A 22,233-nucleotide genomic window follows, 5' to 3' on the forward strand; every position below is an offset into this window, starting at 1 on the left:
TTCCAAAACGGTTTTGAAGAGAGAGAAAATTCAATTTTAATTTGATACCGTTGCCAGCTTTAAACCCCTCAAATCACGCCCTTTCCACTTTAGAAACTTTCCGGATTCGGTCGGAAAATCAAATAAACCCGCGATTTTGTGAGGAGGGACATGGACGGTATTATTTAAAAAAGTATGTGTTATTTATGTCCATAATGTAAAAGGACTAAATATCCATATTTTGGGAAGATTGGATCATATACCTTTTTTTAGCATTATTTTGGTCTATATACCCATGGACTTTTTTTTTATATGAAAATTATCCTACATTTCACTTGGGAGATTATGCTTCGTATGGACCTACAGCTGAAAGGTGTGTAACAAATAAAACAAACAAAAAAAAGCACAAAAAATGGAGGAAAAAAAAGTTACTAAAATAAGAAAGTGTTACAAATAAAAAACACACAAGAGAAGGGGAAAAAATGAAAAAGAAGAGGTTAAAGTTCTCTTGGACATAATGACTTTTTTTACTCAGACCGTTTTACAAAAGAAAAAAATCGGTTTTCAGAAAAAAGAAAAATTTCGAAAAAAAATCACTTGGGAAAAGAGATTTTCAAGGAAAAAACGGCTTTCGGAGAAAACTAGTTTTGAAAAAAAATAAATTTGTTTATGAAAAAAATTGGAGAAGCGGTTTTCGAAAAAAAAAAATTATAAAGAAAACGGAAGGTTTTCGAATGAAACGATATTTGAAAAAACTAGTTTCGAAAACAAGGTTTTTCCAACATTTTTTTAAAGACGCATTTAAAATTACTCAAATAATAATTAATCATAGGATTCTTATTAGTTGTCAAACAAACCAAAAAATATTACTTTGATTCATGAATCCGTGGAATAATGACCGAAGGACTCATGAACCCGGGATTCATGATTCCATCTACTTCAAACTATGCAGGTAGATTTGTTTCCCATGTTTGGTAATTTTAAACCCTTTTAGAAAAACCTAGTTTTATCCAGTACCCAGAAAAGGGTCGAGGGTGTCTTCTTATTCTTCTACATCTGTTGTTCATCTCTCTAAAGAAGATAAGTTTGAAGTAGATGAACAAACCCTAACATATGAAACTCATAAAGAACTAATTTCTACTTTCAATTTCAAATTTTACATGGTTCAAAAAGAGAACTCTGTAAATCTAGTCCCTAGAAAATGTTGTTACCCTACAAGACTCAATTAAGATTCATGAGTCCATCAGATACTCTCTTCTCACCGGCAGTAAGCTAGTTCATCCTGTTCTTTCTATGGTTTCATGTGAACTTGTAGGTGGTGATGAAACCACAACCATGCCCCCTGCTTGTGTTGTTGAAATGATTCATATTTATTTAATACATGATGATCTTCGACGAGGAGCACCCACAAATCATGAACCTTGCTTCAATGATCTCCAGCCAAATGATATACTGCGTTCTTGTTCTTGGAATCCATTATAGCACGGAACCAATTTATAAAGCGTCGTCCAATCAGTGAAGTTTATATTTGAAACGTGACTGTCAGAGCCTCATTCGACAGTAAGTCCTGCAAAAAAAATTAGCTGAAGAGACATGACCGGAAATCAACATAAAGTTTATATTTGACTGTCAGAGCCTCATTTGACAGTAAGTTTATATTTGAAATGTGACCGGAGTAAGATTTTGTGTTTTATACTTTTCTCCAACAAATGTTGGATGAAGACAACAGAAAATCAACATAAATGAAGCTAAAAGGTTCTCATCGAATAACTAGACTTGACTACTTGAAGGAAGAAGAACCTGAACCTTTGCATCTCAAACCTATGATTGCAGATGAACATTCATGAATTTGCGGTTAGATTTAAAATGCAGAGGATCAGATATATTACACATACATATAACATAGTTTTTGAGTCACAGTATGGATGGTCAAACTACCAAGCTTGTACAGAAACAACATCGTGAAAAGGACAGTACTAGGGCTAAGGTTTAGTTGGTCTGGAAGAGTAGAAATGACACCATTTTCAACAACAAGAACTCATCCTCAGACAACATTTTCTTCGCGGCTAAATCTCTCATTTACCTGTGGAGCAAAAAGTTCCTTGGGCTGACGTTCTTTCGTTTACGGACATGGTGGTCTCTTGGAACTCTTTCATTGCCCTTTTGTAACCATTTCTTGGTTTTCGTTTTGTTTCTTTTGTTTTTCTGTTTTGCTTTGCTTTGTTGGCCGTTTGGCCCGCCCTAGCTTCGCGGGGCTTTTCTTTGTATCCTTTTCCCCTTTCAATTAAATCAAATTATTCAAAAACAGCAAAAGAAGTGGTCAGATGAACTGTGAGATTCAGTGCATCTTCATATATCAAAAACAGCAAAAGAAGTGGTCAGATGAACTGTGAGATTCAGTGTTTTAAGAAAACTTGTATCTCCTTCAAAAAAAAAACTTGTATCAATATTGTTTTCAAAATGATGAAAATAAGCAAATAATTCAGCAAACAAGAATTCTCCATGCCCACCGTACACAGCAAAGAGATATCTCTAATTTCTATAGTCATCGATGAAAACTTATGTTCTATAGTCATCGATGAAAACTTATGTTCATGTATATATATATATATTTGTCCTTCCTGGCATATAGTATGGTGGGCTGCCATTACATTTCAAAAAGATTTATACCTTGAAGAATTCTCCTTTGAGCGTGGCGGTTAAAGAAAGAGACAAATAGCTTTGTATCACGAACATACATATTGGTTCCATATCTACATTTGTTAAGTGATAGACCTCCATCTAGAACAAACCCACTTCATCCATGTTGACAAACAGTGTTTAGCCAGGTATTCAGGTAAATCCACCTGCAAAATTTGAAATGACAAAAATCAGAGAACACACCCATATATACCTACATATAAGTATAATACGTGTAGTTCAACTACAACTAGAAACTAGTTGATACTTTCGACAAGATACATATAGAACTTTTAGCTAAATGAAAATGCCCTACTAATTGATCACAAAGTAATAATTCTTTAAAGAGAACATGATTCAAAGGGAAATGCTAGTCGGACCAACCCGTTTCAAGTTGATATTGGAGAGAAAACTAATTGGGTGTTTCCTTATGTACACATAAACTACACATAAACTTATCAATGGCATCATATCTCTCACTCTCACCCGCCACTTGTTCTCTCCCTTCCCCAATGAAAAGACCCAAAACGTTTGGTTCTTCGAAAAGTAATAGTGGATTCAACTGGATGAGCGGTACGGCTGAAGTTTTAAGAAGATGCAATGTGGTCCACTTATTTTAATTCTCTGTAGATACTAAACTAATAACTATATCACAATTTGACAGCAAGCTACCTATACCGACAACCAAGTGATATCATTGAGTGGTCAAATAGTTAACAATTGCTTATGACACAAGAGGCATGTGATATTTGCGTAGTGGAAATAATATGCTATTAGGTAGTGTTTGTTTTCTACACTTCTAAGTATGACATACATTTGGATACCTTACACATTTAAAATAATTCGAAGTATGTTCCTTTTCTCTCTTGAATAAAATAAAATTTAGAACAAGTTTTCTCCTGAAATTCAGACATAGCTGAAACCTCACGCATTTGAGATGGAGACTTTTATAGTAAAATCCAAATCCATTAGATTAATGAAAGAATGAAAATTCTCGTTATTAACAAATAAACTACATAAAAACTTACTCCTAATTTCAAATTTTAAAAAAAGATCTACATTAGGCCAACAGTAATGCCAATGTTCAATTAAAGATTTGTCAAAGTGAAGAGAATCATACCTTGTTCCACGGAGAAGAATAACCATCAGACGAAAGCAACCAGCTTCTATCTCTTGACTTCAATTCCCGGGAGATGATTGGCATATCCAAGTTCTCAAGGTCATCGTCTTCGTTGACATAAGAACGAGATTTCCTTCTCCTCTTCTTTCTAGATTTTTCTTTTCTCTTCCTCTTGGATTTACTTGAACTTCTATCATCCGAGTCAGGCCCACTTCCTTCTGAGAATCTATCAGAAGGTAATAAATCATAATTATGAAATTTACGGAAACGTATACCGTTCTTGGTGAATAAGTCTTCCCATGAATCAGGACTGTCGCATTCCTCCGACATTTTATAGTGAAGAACCCAAGAATGAAGCCCAAGTAATTTCACTACATCTGCCTTCCTTCTCTTGATACAGTTTTTCATGAACGGGGCATTTGCAATCTTTGAGGTCAAGCTGATCTCTGACGTAAGGTCTTCAATTTTCCGCTGTTGATCTTTGTGTTCATCGTCACGTAAAAGACGTAGAAGCTGGCGACTTTGATTTACAACAGAATTTAATAATAGTAGCTCATCAAGGGATGAACCGTCACCGAGCATAAACAGTATAGTCTCAAAAGAATGAGATTGGTGGGCAAACCACTTCGAGTCCATTTTCAGAGCGAGAAGTTTATGGAGTGAATTCAAGAAAACAAGAAGGTCTCGTTCTTCCAGAAGTATGAGAAGGTGATTGCATAGTAGAGGAAATGACTCCTCTAACAAGAAGTCATTTATGACTTCCCACACATCTTTCGAGTTCTCCTGATACATCAACTTAACAAAAGAATCTACAAAGAATTTCGTATCAATGAGCAATATCTCGCCATCCTTTATAGAGTTGGCAAGTTCATCAGATGACCAAAAATCAGGCACATTCTCAAGAAAATTCTCCACTGTCCGTTGTACGTCCAAATCGAGAAAGTAGTGAGGCTTTGTAGCAACTACTGCTGGTGATTGCCCGTGTTTACCCTTCCACTCGAGTTCCTCCCAACAAATGTCTCGGTTAACAAACGCAAACTGAGATATCGCTCTAGCACCGTTTCTATGTTCAGATTCACCAAAATTATCAAACCACTGTAATATACGTCGTGGGTTTCCTGCAACATGAAAAATTACATGTCTACTTAATAAAATCGAAAATGAGCTAACAGTATAGGATTTCACTAAACCGTAATTGTTCACAATTCTAAACCTTCGAATACGGGTTTGAGAATATAAAGAGATTTGATTAAAGATCAAATATCAACCAATGCATAATGTGAAAACACGCTTACCTTCAAAGAATTTCTCAAGCATGTAACTTTTCTTGGCTATGATGGGACCAATTTTACTAGGTCTTCTCTCAAAAATCATTTGTAAAACTTGGGCAGCTAACTCCATCTTGAATGGTTTAGACTTCAATAAACTCATAAATAACTCACATTGTACTTGTGGAGAAACTGAATTTAAACATGATATCGTACTGCACAACCACAAACGAGACTCGGATCGACCAGCAGACGTTAACACTGACCAAATCACAGATTCTAGTCTCTGTAATAGGGATATAAACTTCTCCACTCCATCCTCATCATCATCTTCCATCCCCAAGGGTTCTGATAAGAACAACTGAACCATTTTCTTCGACACGAAAACAACTCTGCAGCTACATCATCAAACTAAGTAAGAAACATATAAATATTCTTTGATTATCAACCAAATTCAAACTACCCTTTCATACCACAAACAAGATATGAACTTTAACCCTCTGGGTAAGAAAAAAGAGAACATAATTTAACAATTGCCCAAATTGTGGAGCAGAATCCATTGAAGTTGGTTCAAATTGAAGAATTAGAAAGATAACATAAAATTATTGGTTTTGGGAGCTACCCATTACGAAATAATGAATCAAATAGAAGCTAAAAATCAATAAGAGGGATAATTTTTATTACCTAGATTCGGGGATGGTAATCCAAAAGAGGGTTTTTTTTTCTCTCTCTCTTCCTCCGGAAAATTATAAAATTTTCTTCTGGGCGGTGAGGGGTGAGGGGTGAGGGGTGAGGAGTGAGGAGTTTTTCACTTCAATCCTTTTTAAAACCACCAGACAAATAAGTGTGCGAGCCAGGAAGAGACTCAGAGAGAAGCAGAAGCGGAGTTCGACCAAACTGAGTCTATTTTCAACCAATGTTATATGATACTATCATCTTATTCTTACATCCATCTTACACTTCATTGTGATGCACTTAGAAATTTGGAATCCAAACAAGGACTTTTTAAACATGAGAAATGATAGTATGTCTAGAGTATGTGAATTAGAATCATCAAAAACACGAATTACAGCAAACCACATAGGATGTATGTCTAGAGTATGTCTGGATTTTCTTGTTCTCTATCATTTCTCTTTAAACATTAATGTTCGATATGTAGGTTGTCAACTACTTATCTGATTGTCTCCATTCTAAGATTTCTGACCTAGAAAAAAAAATGAGAGGTTTATCACGCGTCTTTGGAGTACTACATGGTGGTAAAAAGGCCTTGTCTACGTTTGGTACTTTGTCGTAGTGAGCTTGAGTTGGGACAAAGTCCGTTGGGCTGCCCCGCCCCAACATGTTTCAATTTTTCTTTTTTATCTATGCAAAAGAAAATTTAATAGGATTTTTAGTTAATCCGGCTAGGCAAACGGAATTGTATAAAAAATATATCGACATCCACTTACATATATGATATATACCAAATATAAAGTTAAGAATGTTTTGAAGATCATGTTGTTAATCTAACCAAACTATGTTGACTTCGAAATCACATACAGATTAGCCCGGCCTCTGAGTTTAGCAGTCCCAGTCCTTGCAAGGATTAGGATTTTAGGCTTAAAAATTGTACTTGACCCGGCCTCTGAGTTTAGCAGTCCTAGTCCTAGCCCGGACTAGGATTTTAGGCTTAAAAATTGTACTTCTTGAACCCGGGTTGGCCGAGGCCAGACTGGACCTGCCTCGGCCCGTTAAGCGACATTACTTTGTCGATTAGCCATGACAATCCAAAAGAGCAAAAGGAAACAGTATTGGTAAAACATCTGAGAAAGACAATCATATAGAACGTTCAAGATATTTTCAAATTTCCGGTGAGTATATTTTTCGATCATACTATCCCAAATCCACCAGTAGTACATACTGCGAAAACCGCCATGATGACCTTATCTAAAGAAGCCGTGCAAAGATGTTTGTACTTTGTTGGTATCTTGTCCTTTTTTATGATATGTAAATAATACAAGTGAAGTGGTGCTAAAGAGGTCTGTCGGGTAATATACAAGTCATAAGCCAAAGTTCTAAACAAAACTTTTGGGGGTTTGGGGAGCCTTCAGACTCCAGGTTCATACAAACCCTTGTTGAGATCATCCTGGATCTCACCTGTACAAGCCACAAGAATGAAAGCGCTAGCTCATTATGAGAAAACTGAGAGGACAAGGAAGATGGGATTCTTCCTGTAACAAACATGTGAGAAAACAGGTTCAGCCACTCCTTAACAAAAAAGGCAAAGTGAACATGGATTTAGATATCAACCTAAAACTTAATAACATGGAATCATGTACCAATTCTCCGAACACGAGTATTATGAGGTAATAAGTAGAGCATTCTTTAAACTTTGTAATGCCTCTGTAACTACGATTTTACAGTTTGATATTTATAAACCAAAAGACGGTTCAACAATTTGTTTGAATAGAAATCAACTCAGTCGTCGGCTTCAAGTTCAGCGCCAAATTGAGCTAAACGAGCTTCATCATACTCTAGATCTCTAACCGCAGCATGGTTCACAGTACCATCATCTATGCTTGCATGTATCTGTTTACCTCCAAACCTGAAAACATATGTGTAATTTGATCAATGCGGAAATCTTAATGGCAGTTCAAGCAACCAGAGCAGGAACGAAAAGAAAAACAACTTTGGGATCAGATCTTTTGAGGACAAGCTGGGTGTAACTGAATACCTTGTAACTAGTAGAAAGTTATCCAAAGTTTTTGGAAGTCGGTTTGGATTCAGATATTGTTACAAAATACAGTCCTTGTCGGATTCTGGGCCGGACATGACATTATCCAATCCCATATCTCTATTTCAAATACAGATGTGATACATTCATAATAATCAAAGGCTTAGATTGGTTATGTTAATCTGAAGATAGAAATTAGGGTTGATTCCAATTTGGCCTCCAATTTACAAATAAGCTAAGGTTAAATGGAATCTAGACAATTGACGGTTTTACCTAATATGCTTGTCATGTCCTATTTGCAAGTTCGTTAGGGTTGTATCGCTTCATGAATTTCTAGTTGCCTGTAACGTGAACAAAATGGAAGAGAGACCATAAGCTTACCATCTTCCATTCATCAAATCTATACACTTGTGCGCATCCTTTTTGTCTTTGAATCTCACCAAAACAACTCCCTGTGGATGATTCTCGCATACCTACAACCCAAAAAGAGTTAAAAGAGTATAGCAACCATTAATGTTTCTTTCTCTTTTTTACATGATAAGATCATGAAATTCAGTTTACTGGGTTAGTAAGAAACAACTGAAACTCCAGGAAAATAACTGCATTTAGATGCCGAGCAAAGAGATACGGGAGTAGGAAATGACAAGAAAGTTCAAAGACTGGCATATGGTGCACAATTTATCCAAATTATAGAAAAGATAGTAAATTTTTTTTAACTCTTGTGATTTAGGTCTTTACATGACTCCATCTCATAAAAATTGTCAATTTCTTCATCACCCTTTATGTCAAAATAATCTACAATAAGCATTCAGTTAGTGTTTATGAGTTACAACACTTTCTCTTCTCACATATCGAATTGTTCTTAAAAGATGGTACTAGCATAAGAGGAAGTGTTCGTACCTTGACCGAATCCAGCGGACCAAGCTTCCCACATTCCTCATCAACATCATCTTTCAATTCCGAACGTAAATTTGGATCAGACTGCAAAAGTGAAGAATTCAGAAAAATAAATGGACAAACATCAGTATTTCAACCAATGGTAAAACCAGAATTTGGTTTTCTTCTCGCAATAAATCCAACTAAGTCAGCTCAAACTCATACAAATTATTCGAGCATAGCTTCGCAACACTGAGCCAATGCTTACCCTCATTTCAGCAGGAGAAAACATATGCCGCAGAATAACTGTTGCTGGAATCAACACCTTGGCATCATCACGACCACCTAGACCACAAAAGACAACATATTAAATTCTCAATAGGCTATATCCAGAAAGCTCTTCATGATACTGCAAATATTATAAGAATGTCAGGTATTACATAAGAACAATCATCAAATGATGAAAATACGAAATAAAATTGCCATACACTGAGCAAAAAGAATCAATAAAACAGTGTGAACTCAGACTTTACCCCAGCCAAGTAGCTTTTCTTCGACCTTCTTTAGTTTCTTCTTCTTTCTCTTATCTACTTGTTTAGTAATAAATCTTTCCCCTGCACAACATGTTAAAGCTTATGACATGATACTTACAGGTTAGATAATAATTGAAATTAAATAACAGCTCCTTGGAGAGAAACAAAAAGAAAAGACTAAACAAATACACATGATCTTGAAGAATTTGATCACCTTTAAACTAACAAAGGAATATCATGCTAAACTCAATGTACCTTTCTGCTCAAACTTTGCTTGGCTGACAGACATAGGAATGCTTCCACCAGGGCGAAGAGGTGCCCCATCCAAAATTTGGATTGCCAGAGCAACAGAAGGCTCCTAGTTCAACATAAAAATCAACTGAAAATGAATATTCAATAGTTTCCCGTTTCCAGTAAAACTTGTAACTTTTAAGAACTAAACAACTACCTTTAAATAAGATACAAGTGCATCCCCCTTCTTCGCTCCTGTTTCTCTGTCAACGTAGATCTTGATGCGAGGCTTTTTAGTCTCGGGGTCCTAAAATGTTATAATGAATGCTACTTAGATAGGCAAGAGGAAAATATCTTAAGCATAACACCCGAATTCACAATACTTAGGCATCACTATGCTATACTGTTTTGATTTGCTCTTTCTCTTAAAGAAGTTTTGAGTTTTCTTTCAATACTATAGATTCATTGGGTTCTAACTTCTAAGAAGCAGAAACAAATAAGCTGTTTCAGTGTTAATGGTCCGACAAGTACACATGGAAGTCTTGAACACCTCATAAGTCATAAGAACATGATGGTCCAAAGAATTTAGCAACCATTCGAAATGCAAACTTGTCCAATATTCACAAGTGAAGGTGATAATTAAGTTCAAAAATCATCAGGAAGCGGGGAGAAAATGGGCATGCTCAGGATTTGATAGGTCAGTTGGTCGGTTCAATGGGTAAATAGTGTATGTCCAGGCCTCACCTGGATGGATTTGATAGGAATGGTCAAAGAAAGCAGATTCGACGGACTGACCTAGAATTCAGTTTAGGTAAAAGACCAAAAGTAAATGAGCCTACGCACCTCTTTTATGACACCACACTTGGAGAACACTTCCACCAGCTGCAAGAAATTGCCAAATTAGATATATCCAGCAAAATAAACAAAACAAAAATTGTAGTGTAGAATGCGGGGTGTGGATGTTGAATTATAAACTATAACAAGCACTAACATTGTGTCATCTGTGGAACCTAATAAGACAAAATGTACAGTAGAGCAAAAAAAAGTACTTACCTCCTCCACAGTAACATCATCAGGCAACCCTGACACATAAACATGTGTGTTGACTTTTAAATCAAACCAACTCTCAGGAGGTTTATTAGGCTCCTGTAACAGTACAAACACGATGATCGCATATCGCTTTTAATATTCCCGCAACATTAGAAATAGAGAAATAACTCCTAAAATTCAATACAGGAACTATTCTTATGTACCATTATTAGTAGCTTACAGGGAGAACAATATTGAAACTGAAAGCTTTATTGTATGTTCTATAACTAAGATAATCAAGCTATATACATATAGAAAGATTATCCAATTCTAAGTAGCCCATATCTCGATCAGGATATGGAGCAGATATCAGATTGCTGCTTCTACCATGATACTATAGAGCAAAGCACACTGATATTGGTCTAGCCGATAACCTCTCCAGAACATTGATCATGTGGACAATATTATCCCTTGGACTAAAAAAGAAGGTTTCTGGGTCTTCTTAATTTATCTCCAATAGTTTGCAATAAGACATATGGGTCATATCACTTATTGTCGTTATTCTATGGTCTAATATCCAACATCAACTACTTACATAAGCTTAACCAAGAATAAGAAATAACATGTATCTTCGCAGTTGAAAACTAAGAAATCCTAGTGATTAATAAACAATAGGAAAAAGAAAAACCTTCTTTTCTTCCTGCTCGGACAATTTACGCTTCTGATCAGGTTTTGCTTCTACCACTTCGGCTGTATCCTTCACTTCGCCAATTAAAGAGATCTCAGCACTCGCTGCTGTTGCGAATACTTCCTCTTCTTGTGGGTAAGTCATTTGTTCCACTTCATAGTTATCACTTTTAGAAACCAAATTCTCCTGGAGGACATAATCCAGTTAATCCATTATAACAGCATAAGACGACTGATCAATCAACAAAAGCACACAAAGTAACATCATCATGAGACCCTATAATTATTTTTTTGTTGAAGATGAGACTCTATAATTTAACGATAGAAAGTTGAACGAGATTTGAAAGAAAATTGCTAATAAAAGCATAGGCTAGCGACAGACACTTGACACCTCTCCAATATTTGGGAACCTAGCCTGAGTCCACAGGCTTACCTGCATCCTATCTCCAATAATGTTTCTGTTTGCACTAGATCTAGATGGCCTAATTTTTACAACAATGTGACCAGGAACAAAGACAGATGCAATGATTACCATCTACGAATAGAAAATGAGGACAAGTGATAAAAGACTTGGGAGGAAGAACAGAAAAAATCTAAATTCCCATGTAATCTTTCTGTCAGCAGTGTGAGGTATATCAATCTCAAATACTGCTACTTTGTAGCTTGATTGTATATAAATCCGTGATGAGGAGATTTTTAACCAATACACAATGCAACAGAACCTTTTCTGATACAAAGCACAACAGTTGATAGTAAATGTTAAAAGGGTAGGTTACAACAATGTTTTCACAGGTTGCAATTGAGATAAACACAAAAACGCCTAGAGACGAATGAAATTCTCTAAGAGAGGCTGGAACATACTCATCACAAAAAAGAGCAAAATTATTTCCACAAGATAAGAACTGGTTTACCAAAAAAATAGGAACAAAGCAAGGACATACTTGAGGAACCCATGCTCTAAGACCTCGGTCCCACTTATATGAAGTTCCATCATCATCAACGAATTCTTCCTCTCCATCGGGTGGTGTAGAAGGTCTGTCATCAGCGTTTCCTTCAAAACCTTCCAAGTGTTCCGAACCGCCAATGTCATTGGATGTCGTACCATGCTTCAGTGCCTCCGCTGCAGCCTCGGCCTCTTTGACTTCTTTCTGCCATCTTGCGAACTCATCATTATTATCAGAAGCATCTGCAATAATAAACCATTCAGTAAGTTAGGCAACCTCAAAATGCGATGAAGTTAGTGAAAATGTTTACCTGCAGTAGAGTGATTGGATCTTCGCAGAGATATTTCTGTAAATAATTCCGGAATTGATGATAAAGGTAGCCAACTGCTTCTTCCTTCAGCCCATAATAGTGTATTCTCAGATATGTATCCATTCTGGAAATGCTCTGCTCAGGTGAAGTAAATACAGCTAAGTAGATGGTTCAATAGCTCAATAGACCATTTGTACATGATACAGATGTAACAATTGTCCAGAAAGCGGGATAGTTTACTGACGTAACTGAAAGTCAAGAAAAGAGAAATAAAGCCTGTAAATTTTAAGAGGCGAATGATTAACAAGGCATAAATGAGGTAATGCAGACCGAGAGATGTAGGGACTTTATTCACAACTCGCACTCACGACATCACTAATCGACTCAGTCAACCATCCTAAGAGGGAAGATCACCCACTTAAAACACCATTTTCGTCAATACAATATACATACAAAAACAACTTTACTAAACAAAAGAGAACAATAACTTTACATCTCCCATAAACGCATCTTACCTTGCAATTCTGAAAAAGCATATGGCCCGACGTGTTCTTGATTCTCGGCAAGAATGTACCACCCTACTTCGGAAACAGTTTCAGAACTCATCAGTCCACCGTTCTTCTGTACACCTACAAAAAGGAAAACTACTCATTGTTCTTTTAATTATAAAAGACAACTAAAAACTAAATCGGTAAAAAGACTCTGGTTAATTTACTAAGCTACTACATTCACTGGTCTGATTGAAACCAGTAGCAACTAGCCATGGAAGAAACCGCTACTAGCCATTGAATCCTCTTAAGGAAAGCATTAGGTATGGCATATTAAGCATGAACGTGTCGTTAAATATCTAGTAAGAGTGATATCATTAAAAACAGGATAAATATTTGTGATGAAAAATATCCATACTTGCAGAATTTCACCTGTAGTCATCAAACCTAAAATCTTGATCCGAAAATAGGAGAACAACAACAATTACAGAAATGAAAATAATATGAATCAACGAAACAGTTAAAATATGTAAAATAAAGGTACTCGAAAGTAATATAAGAACTCGTCTGTTCATAAAATTAGGGCATCATATAACATTGTAACGTACCTGAATCCATATAGAAATGGGAAGGACCTAGGTCTATGTCTTAGTAAGATTCGATATCAGTTCCTGGACATTGAAGAGCGAATTAGGGTTTGTTTAGCTGAAAGTTTAACAAAGGAAGAAGGTAGCGATGGAAGGTGGAAGAAGGATTTTGCTCTGATTTTGTGCAAGGAATTTATACGAGCACCGCGGGTTTTAACCCATGCAGCACCAGCCCAATGCTCTCGACTGGGTCAAACGACTTTTGACTAAGGTTAATTCCATTTTGGCCCAATAAGATGACTAACTATCCAATATAATCCCTTAAAGATAACGAGCTTTGAAAATGGACCACTTTTTCAGTTTTTCGTTGAACTCTCGATCTCTTCTTTGCCCTTCTACCCTTCCTGTCTATATTTCTTCGACACAGAAGCATCTTTGGTGGACAACTAGCCAAACACATGTGAGGCGACTCTCTTAGGAAAAAGAAGTCTAAGTACAATTGGAATCCTGGTCATCAACTCATCATATCAATAGAAAGAACAAGATCTAAGTTCAAGTAGGGTTTCACTTTGTCCATTCTAAATCGATTTTGGGATTTCTAATTCATCGATTTCTATTCGATTCGTGATTCAATGAGAATAAGAAAAAAAATACTAATAAGAAAGTCATGGCTCTGAGGGAATTAGACTTCTATAAGGTTACTAGTGACGCAAACCAATATTACTCAGCTTGGTCAGTTCAGAGCTTCACAGTGAATGTTCCTTGCAAAATTTAGACTTTCGCAATACATTGTGTTACTCGAAATTTGTTTTAATCTAAATTTCCAGAGCTTAGTTGTTTGGTTCCATTCAGTTCGGACCAAATTTTGTGGTTGTACAAGGAAGGTGTTTTTTGTAATTTGAAGGGAGTGCATGGTAAAACACGCGCTAGTAGCGTAACTACTCCATCATGCAACGGAAGAGATATGGGAGTTGCCACAGACGACATGATTATGGTGGTCGGATAGTGGTGACGATTGTGAAAAAGATGGAAAAGGAACGAAGATGGAAGGGCTGTTTTAAGAAAATGTTATTAATTTAGAAATTTTCATTCAAAAATTGCCAGCAGTTACAATCTGCATAAAATTGTGATGGAGTTAAAGGTTTCAAAAGAACGCCTTCAATGAAATTTCAACTTCCAACCCTCGTTTAATTAAATCACCCAAGTGTCAACAGTTGGTAGCCCACGTGTTCCAAGGTGTTGACATAAACTCAAGAAACCACTGAAGGTCGCAGGTTCCAATCCCAGAGAAGGTGGAATCTTTGGTTATTTGAATTGGGATTATCAGGGTATAAATAATGTAGTGTAGTAGTTGGGCTTTAGGCTATTATCTAGTTGGGATATAAGCCACAGGTTATGTTAGAGTTTGAGTGGACTATAGGCCAGGTCATGTTAAAGTTTGAGTGGACTGATAGCAAGCTTATCACATCTTTGATGTATTCAATGCCTATTGTAACGACAATGTAATCACCCAAGTATGAATTCCACATGTTTTGTATGAGCGTCTTCAAAAGGGCCTTATTGTTATAGAATTGATGATCCATATAGGATCCAGTTGTGCGATAATTAGGATAACACTTTCTTGAGAACAGAAAGAAAGGGACTTGTTGTAACGATGAAGACAGGATTCAGGACAAATAATGTGAAAAATTTCTCTAACTCCATGGATGTAATCATCTATCAAATGCTTCTCTTTCCAAGTATGATTTCACATTTTCAACCGAACCCCAATTACCTTTCTTCACCTTCATGATTCTTCATCCATTCCCCTCCTTTTTCCCATTCCTACTTCAACTTACTCAAAATCTGCTTTTTCCCATTCCTACTTCAACTTACTCAAAGCCACTTGAATTGTGTCCCAACTACTTCATTCTTTTCAAAAAACATCAAACACCCATAAATAACAAGTTATTTTGCCACAAATAATTTAAACTCAAGTTGTTTCATTTGATTCTCAGCTTGTAAGTCTCCAAAAAAAACTAATTGTCTAATGACCAAACCATACAAACTAAGCATTAATAGATGTCTGACAGTGAAAAAAAGAGTATGACAAAAGAGCAATGAAGATTTTTAGTGAAGATGGCACCCAAAATTTTAGTTCTAGCTAGTAAGGTGGTTATTAACTTCACTCGTCATCTTCATCGTCAGAGTCATCTGCGCCTCCAGCCGCTGAGTTCAAAGCGTTCAATCGCTCGATCAACTTGTTCTTTCTCTCATCATAAGTCAGCTTCTTCAAGTTGTACCTAATCAATCATAGAATGATCCACAATGAGCATAAAACCGATTGAATTCAAGAATTAAACTCAAATGGCAGAACGAACCATTGTCTAGTCAAGTATGCACAAACATATAACATAAGAGATTGCAGCTAAATATGACTATATGTACCTCTTGTGCTGTTTGGGCTGTGCCTTCTCAGATTTCTTTGCTGTTGGATCAGCACGAATTGCAGCGTGAACTTTCTTGTAAAGTTCCTCAATACTATCTGCGACAACTCCTTTTTTGACATACTCGCTGAATTGGCTTTGGTACTTTTCGGGCTCATCCTCTGCCAAAGTCTGAACGAATTTCCAACCAAGAAACTTATCAAAAATTTCTATATCATGCAAGGAAGTAACACAGATAAAATAGAAAGGACAATCTTACTTACGTTCATGTATGTAGCAACGTGGCCACCATAGATGTACTTTCGGTGAACCTCAGCATCCAATTGCTTGTCATCCTTCTTGAACCCAGCAAACCTCTTCTCACTGTGGGGAATGTCAAGTCCACCATCAAGAGCTCCCTGAAATAATACAAGTTATTGATAAAGAGTGAGCCTCCCTAGTTAAGAAATATTCACTTCATGAATAGTTCGAAGAAAGCCTATCTTCAAGAGACTAGGTAGATAAATTTCTAACTGGTAGTTTCAAGTTTCTCCAGATTTTAACAACATTAAACACAATAACCTTCTTAGCGAAACAAGTAAACAAACAAAATGCAAAGAATATATTAAAACAAACAAACGCACAGCAAGAACTTAGAAGTGAATGTTTAGATTGCAATTACCTTAAGAGCACCAAAAATGCGGTTTCCTGTAGTTGTTCGGAGAAGACCAACATCAAGGAGAGCACGGAAGGGCCTTCTGCTCTCTGTGGGTTCAACAGAGAAATCTTCACCAGTGGCCTACAAACGACAAAAGACAGATTTAAATGTAAACCCTCATTGCCAAGTAACATAATATAACTAAACGAATAGAACTTTGCAAGAAGAAGGGTTACCTCAACATTTCCTTCATACTCGTCATCCATCTCAAGTGTTTTTAGGACACGACGAGCCAAAAGAAGACCAGTACAGTAAGCTGGAAATAAATAAAGGTTTGTTAGAATGAATACAGTAATCAGAGCAAACAACTTCATTAAATACAATCCGTACCTGCGGCGTAGTTTGTAAGCCCAACTTCAAGTCCGTATCGGGGAAGCTCATGTGCATAAGCTGCTGCAAGAACCATATCACCAGTAATGGTTGCAGATATGATTTGTGCAATGATGTCTTTGTTGGTCTGACCAAATCAGACAAAGTAATAAGACAACTCAGTTTTAGTAGTTAATAAACGATACAGTAAAGCTGTTATTAAAGCACCAGTAAAAAGTATGACTACAAAAATACTTACAAATCGAACAACAAAACGGTACTTGGGTGTGTTGTACTTGTTCTTGTCCTGGTTGATGAGACGAATCCTTGCTCTGTAATCAGTCTTTCCCTCTATGTTATTACGGAAACAAATTAGTCAGACACAATATAGACAGAGGAATATTGTAATATATTAATAATAACTTGCATAGTTGGGGTGAAGTGAGTTTACCTCTCCTTCTCTTGAACTTGACTTGAAAACGCTTGAAGTAAGCCCTCGACTTCTGAGCTTTGACAAAGGCCTAAAATGTACATGACAATAAAGCTTAAAAGTTAGCAAACTCAAAACAAAGTATAGTCTGACTACAAAGGCCTAAAATGCATCAATTAGGTCTTTCAGTAAACACAATCATAAATGTTCTAAAAAGTAACCATTTATGTGACCGCAACCCTAATATATAAATTTTACAGTTAACAAAATTAGATCTTTGAAGAAGAAAACATCAAACAGAAGACAAAGAATATCAGATCTATTAGGGTTTCACTTCAAACTCAACAAACAATGTCTGGAAAACCTATAGTAATCACTAGTGAAGATAACGAATTCAGCAAAATGAGAACCAGTAACAAGATTAGAACTTTATGAAATAGACAACCATGGTTTATTTGATACAATTAAATCATCTCAAAATAGATCTTAACCTTAATGAGCTAATAACAAAAAGAGAAAAGTGACCATCAATACTTAGTTCAGCCATTATTTTCAGAAATAATTGTATACCCAGACAAGTAATTAAGAAATTAAAACGAAATAGATCTAATGAAATTCGAAAGAAAAGATTAAGGTCGATCAGTTATATGTGAATTATCTGCTGTATAAACTACAAACAAACATGTATAAAGACTAGAAAAAAAGGTGTGAGCTTTTCAAGGAAGAAGAAGAAGAAGAAGAAGAAGAAGAGAAACAAGAAGATCAAACGCTGAAACAAATGGATTGAGAGTGATTGTTATTCTCACCATTGTTGAATATCAAGCTGCGCTCCTCCTTCTACCACCTAAACTCGTCTCTCCTTCGAGATACCAAGAGAAAACTAAAACTCGATATAACAAGCTCAATATAAACCCTAGAGTGAAATGAAGGATGGGGATCGACGGTTAGGATTCATTCTGCTTTAGGGTTTTGAAGTTAAGGCATCCAAGGATATTTTCGTCATTAAAATATTTATGGGCGCCCAGTTATTTGTTTTGCGCGGGCTATGCTATAGGCGGAACAACTTTCTTATTTTGTCTGTAGACGCCCCAATGTTTCTGACTTTTTGTTTCAATTTTTCTTTTGGTTCTAAGAGCATCTCCAATGGTTCCCCTTCAAATGTCTCTCCAAATGAGCATCTCCTCCAAATTTGGGGTCATTTTTGAGGGGCTCTCCAATGGTTCCAACTCTATCCACCCCTCCAAAACATTTACTACATTATTTTAATCTAACATTTAAACAAAAACTCATTTACTACATATATAGTAAATTAAAAAAGACGTAATAATTATATTAAAAATCACAAATATATTAGAAAAAAAAATACAAAAAAGATTGCATGAAAAGAAAATTAAACTCAAAATAGATAAAAAAAAAAATACATTGCACTACTTAAACTTAAACTACATATTGTTAGGGGTGGGAATCGGTCCGGACGGGCGGGAAACGGACACTAACTCAACCGATCCGGGCGGAACTAGGGGTGGGAAACGGGCCGGGCTCGGGCGCCCATGTCCAATGATCCGGGCTCGGGCGTTCCGGGCTACTCTAGTCAATGCCTAGTTAGGTAAGCGGGCGGGCTCGGGCCGGGTAAAATCTCAGTTCTTTTGCACAAAGCCCGCCATGGGTAGTGGCTCGTGTCGGGCTTAATGGGTGTCGGGCGTGTCGGGTACCGGGCATCGCCGCTTGGAAAAATAAACAAATATGTTCTCTTAAAAAAAATCTTAACTTCTCAAGAAAGTAAGACAATATAGGTTTGCACTCAGATCTATGGATATAGATGTATAAATTAGAGAGAGATAGGTGAAGTGTAATCTTTAAATCTAGTTTATATATCAATACAAACAAAGATAAGAAGAGTATATACTTCATTCACAAATCATTTTTTTTTCTTCTGTTGAAAGATTCACAAATCATATGAAAACAAAACTTAGAGTGATATGAAGACATCAAATCTGGGTAAACACAATAAAGACAACAATAAAATGTTACACAAGAAAAATCAGAACTAAAATGAAAAAGAAGCATCATCATAAATCTATATGGATGGGTATCACTTCGTTTTTGCCTTAAACATTATCTAACGAGTTCCGATTCTTGATAATTTCATATGGAAACGAGCTTCGTTTTTGCAGTGACACTGATAAGATGATTCTTCGATTTTGTTCTCAGATCCAACAAAAAGAAAGACTCACACTTTCTCTCTCAAAGTAGGGCGGCAGGAAATGGAAAGGATGAAGTTGTAATAAAAGGTTAGCTCTAGGGTTTGGGTAGTAACTTAAAAGCCTCTTCAATCTAATCTTGTTTATAAGTCTAAAGGTGCCAAAGTGTCGGGCTTAATAGTCGGGCACAATACTCGGGTTAAATGCTCGGGTACGTGTTTTTAGGATGGAGCCCAACCCCGCCCATCAATTTTAAACGGGTTGGGCGGGTAGAGCCCGCCCCGGGTTTCGGGCAGCTTGATAGCCCATCGGACTCGGGCGTTCCGGGCCGGGTCTCGGGCTCACGGGCTAAATTCCCACCCTTAGACGGAACGGACACGAGTTCTAAGTGTCCACTCGGACATCCGGACAAAACGGGCGGACATTTCGGATTTTTCTCCAACAAAGTGCCGGTCCGTGACCGTTTTGATAGTCGGGCAAACCGGGTATCGGTCGGGCGGACACCGGCCACTAATGAACAAATAAAGAAACTTTTATTCGAAATTTAAAATGTTTAGTCGCTAAATACAACTTTCTAAAACTCCCACTTTACAATTCTAAAAAGTAAATGAATTCAAAATCGCAAGATAAGCATTGAGATTTCTCATGGATTATGATCGGTTTCTATGCTTCTTCTCATGGATTACGACCGGTTTATTTTGGATTCTCGGGTTATTGATGAGAAACTGAGATTTTAGAGGAGATAGAGACTAGAGAAGTAGAACGACGAAGACAAAATTAAGAAAAGTGATTTCTAGGGTTATTTATTTTTACTCTTGAAATCTAATGGTTGTAGCTAACTCTACAAATCTAAAGGCTTAAAATCAATCATATAGGCGGGCGGGTATAACAGGTAGGATAAACGGACGGATGTGGACGGGTTCGGTCGGGCGGACGATATAAGCGGGCGGACGATATAAGCGGGCGGACTCGGTCGGACCACCGGGTAAAGACCTATGCCCGCGTCCGTCCGCTTAAGATCTTTCGGTCGGGCGGGTACGGACCGATTCGGACATCGGACGGTCACGGGCGGGTTTCCGGGTCAAAATCCCACCCCAACATATTGTAATGAAACTTCATTAGTACAAAAAAAAATTAAAGCAGGGACTTAAAATGAATAAGTAAGAATTTATATAATAAATTAAGACTAAAAAAAATATTTAAAGGACTTAAACTAAACACATAAAAACAAAATGACCAAATAAAAAGTCTCATCTCATATGGAGAAGGTGAACAGTGCCCCTTCATGTTTGAAGAAGCACTGTTCAAGGTTCTTCAAATCTTTGGAGAACCATGGGAGAAGGATTGGAGCTCCATCCCTCCAAAAGTTGTACTTTTTGGAGGGATAGAGCTCCCATTGGAGATGCTCTAAGGAAGAAAGAGATTATGGAGAAAGTTCAAAAGAACTCAATTTCTAACTCGAAAACAATTCTTAAAGTCTGTAATTTTTTTTGATAACTTTTTCTTTTAATCTGGTGTTTAAAAAGTTTTATTTTTTATGTTTAAAAAGTTTTTGAAGTGGTTAAATCCTTGAAAAATATTTATCATCATATTTGCGTTGATTTCAAATGGATTTTGAGTGATTTGTAATTAATAATTATCAGATCCGAAATTCTGAATGGTGTCGGACTTGTATCAATTAGAGAGCGTGAGCCAGACCTTCTCGAGCTAACATTAATCGAAAGATTCAACCCATCACCAAGGCATCTCAGCTGAACACAACTTTCTATCTACTATCCATCCTTTACGAGATAAAAAAAAAAAAAAAATTCCTTACTTTTCAAGGTAACGAGTAGTATTTTTCGTTTTTTTCATCACGACGACAAAGTGGGGCATCCGCCCACCTTGAATCCATCCCTAGAGGGGATGCGGTTGTCGACTCGGGGCTTTAATGTAGGTGGTGCTGGGTTACCTAATGACAATTGGGGACGTGGTGGTGTTGGCAGGGGTAATGATGCTGGTGTGTTGCCATGTTGGCGGGTCCTGGTGGTGTTATTGGTGGATACTGTGTGGTGGTTTCAGGGAGTGGTGGTGAGGGGTGGTGTTGGTTTTGGTCATCACATTATGGTTTGGTGGATGTACCAGATTGGTTTGGTGATGGTGTGACAGAATTGGTGGTTGGTGATGGCGGTCATGGTGGCTTCAGTGATGATGATGAGGTTCTTGTGGAGAGTGGTGGTTAACCACTGGGTGGAGTAAATGATGAAGGTGGAGCGTGGAGGTGTTGTGGTGAGGAGTATGTAAAGAAGACGAAGGGCATCTGCCACTTCTTCCGAGACAAAAGAGACGACAAAGTTTTCCTCTTTCTCGACAGTGAGAAGAGAAGAACAAGAGGGGATAGCGATGCCCATTGATGACAAAGGTGATGGCGTTGGTAACTTAGGATGAAGATGAAGATGACAATGAAATGAAAAACTTATATTAGACTTCCACAAAGGGGGATGTTTCATCTTCACCTAATTTACTTCTCAAAGGAAAGGTAGTGGTAGACTTTCACAAAGCCGGAAGCTTTATCTTCACATAATTTACTTCTCATATGCAAATAAAGATATAATTGATTACTCAGAATCACTAGAAAGACGGTGAAAGGCCTCCATTCTCTCATGTTGCTTCCACGGTTGAAGTTCCACCAATTTAAGTTTCAAAAAATTTTGTGATGGGGACTACATGTAATCGCTATTTTTTCC

At 37.0% G+C, this 22,233-nt stretch overlaps 3 protein-coding genes across 10 annotated transcripts; all 3 read right to left on the bottom strand.

The window, feature by feature from the left end:
- Positions 1–1,093: 1,093 nt before the first annotated feature.
- LOC147559732 (uncharacterized) lies at positions 1,094–6,022 on the bottom strand. 8 transcript variants are annotated; one of them, XM_086661639.1, is made up of 6 exons: positions 5,731–6,022; positions 5,074–5,444; positions 3,779–4,896; positions 2,650–2,825; positions 2,063–2,256; positions 1,094–1,546 (listed from the first exon to the last, which is right to left on the bottom strand). In XM_086661639.1, exons 2-4 carry the CDS (start codon positions 5,414–5,416, stop codon positions 2,742–2,744), a joined length of 1,545 nt encoding a protein of 514 aa, XP_086517765.1. In that variant the 5' UTR covers positions 5,417–5,444; positions 5,731–6,022; the 3' UTR covers positions 1,094–1,546; positions 2,063–2,256; positions 2,650–2,741. The 8 variants fall into 8 exon arrangements, with proteins under 8 accessions (XP_086517765.1, XP_086517768.1, XP_086517769.1 ...); XM_086661642.1 differs by having other exon boundaries at positions 5,074–5,438; positions 5,731–5,961; XM_086661643.1 differs by lacking the exon at positions 2,063–2,256 and having other exon boundaries at positions 5,731–5,957.
- Positions 6,023–7,322: 1,300 nt separating this feature from the next.
- Positions 7,323–13,679, bottom strand: ELF9 (RNA binding (RRM/RBD/RNP motifs) family protein). The gene is made up of 14 exons (XM_086661647.1): positions 13,466–13,679; positions 12,885–12,998; positions 12,370–12,504; positions 12,057–12,301; positions 11,117–11,302; positions 10,453–10,545; positions 10,243–10,281; positions 9,617–9,706; positions 9,424–9,526; positions 9,169–9,249; positions 8,904–8,980; positions 8,660–8,740; positions 8,141–8,232; positions 7,323–7,630 (listed from the first exon to the last, which is right to left on the bottom strand). The coding sequence occupies exons 1-14, from the start codon at positions 13,473–13,475 to the stop codon at positions 7,504–7,506; spliced, it is 1,473 nt and encodes a 490-aa protein (XP_086517773.1). The 5' UTR covers positions 13,476–13,679; the 3' UTR covers positions 7,323–7,503.
- Positions 13,680–15,409: 1,730 nt separating this feature from the next.
- LOC147559734 (large ribosomal subunit protein uL18-like) lies at positions 15,410–18,329 on the bottom strand. Its single transcript, XM_086661648.1, has 9 exons — positions 18,113–18,329; positions 17,328–17,397; positions 17,136–17,227; positions 16,898–17,024; positions 16,744–16,823; positions 16,532–16,648; positions 16,134–16,268; positions 15,872–16,041; positions 15,410–15,726 (listed from the first exon to the last, which is right to left on the bottom strand). The coding sequence occupies exons 1-9, from the start codon at positions 18,113–18,115 to the stop codon at positions 15,609–15,611; spliced, it is 912 nt and encodes a 303-aa protein (XP_086517774.1). The 5' UTR covers positions 18,116–18,329; the 3' UTR covers positions 15,410–15,608.
- Positions 18,330–22,233: the final 3,904 nt, after the last annotated feature.

Source organism: Eschscholzia californica, unplaced genomic scaffold (genome assembly GCF_041429995.1).
Source record: "Eschscholzia californica isolate CP2 unplaced genomic scaffold, dmEscCali1.0.p SCAF_2, whole genome shotgun sequence".
Classification (NCBI taxonomy): Eukaryota; Viridiplantae; Streptophyta; class Magnoliopsida; order Ranunculales; family Papaveraceae; genus Eschscholzia; species Eschscholzia californica.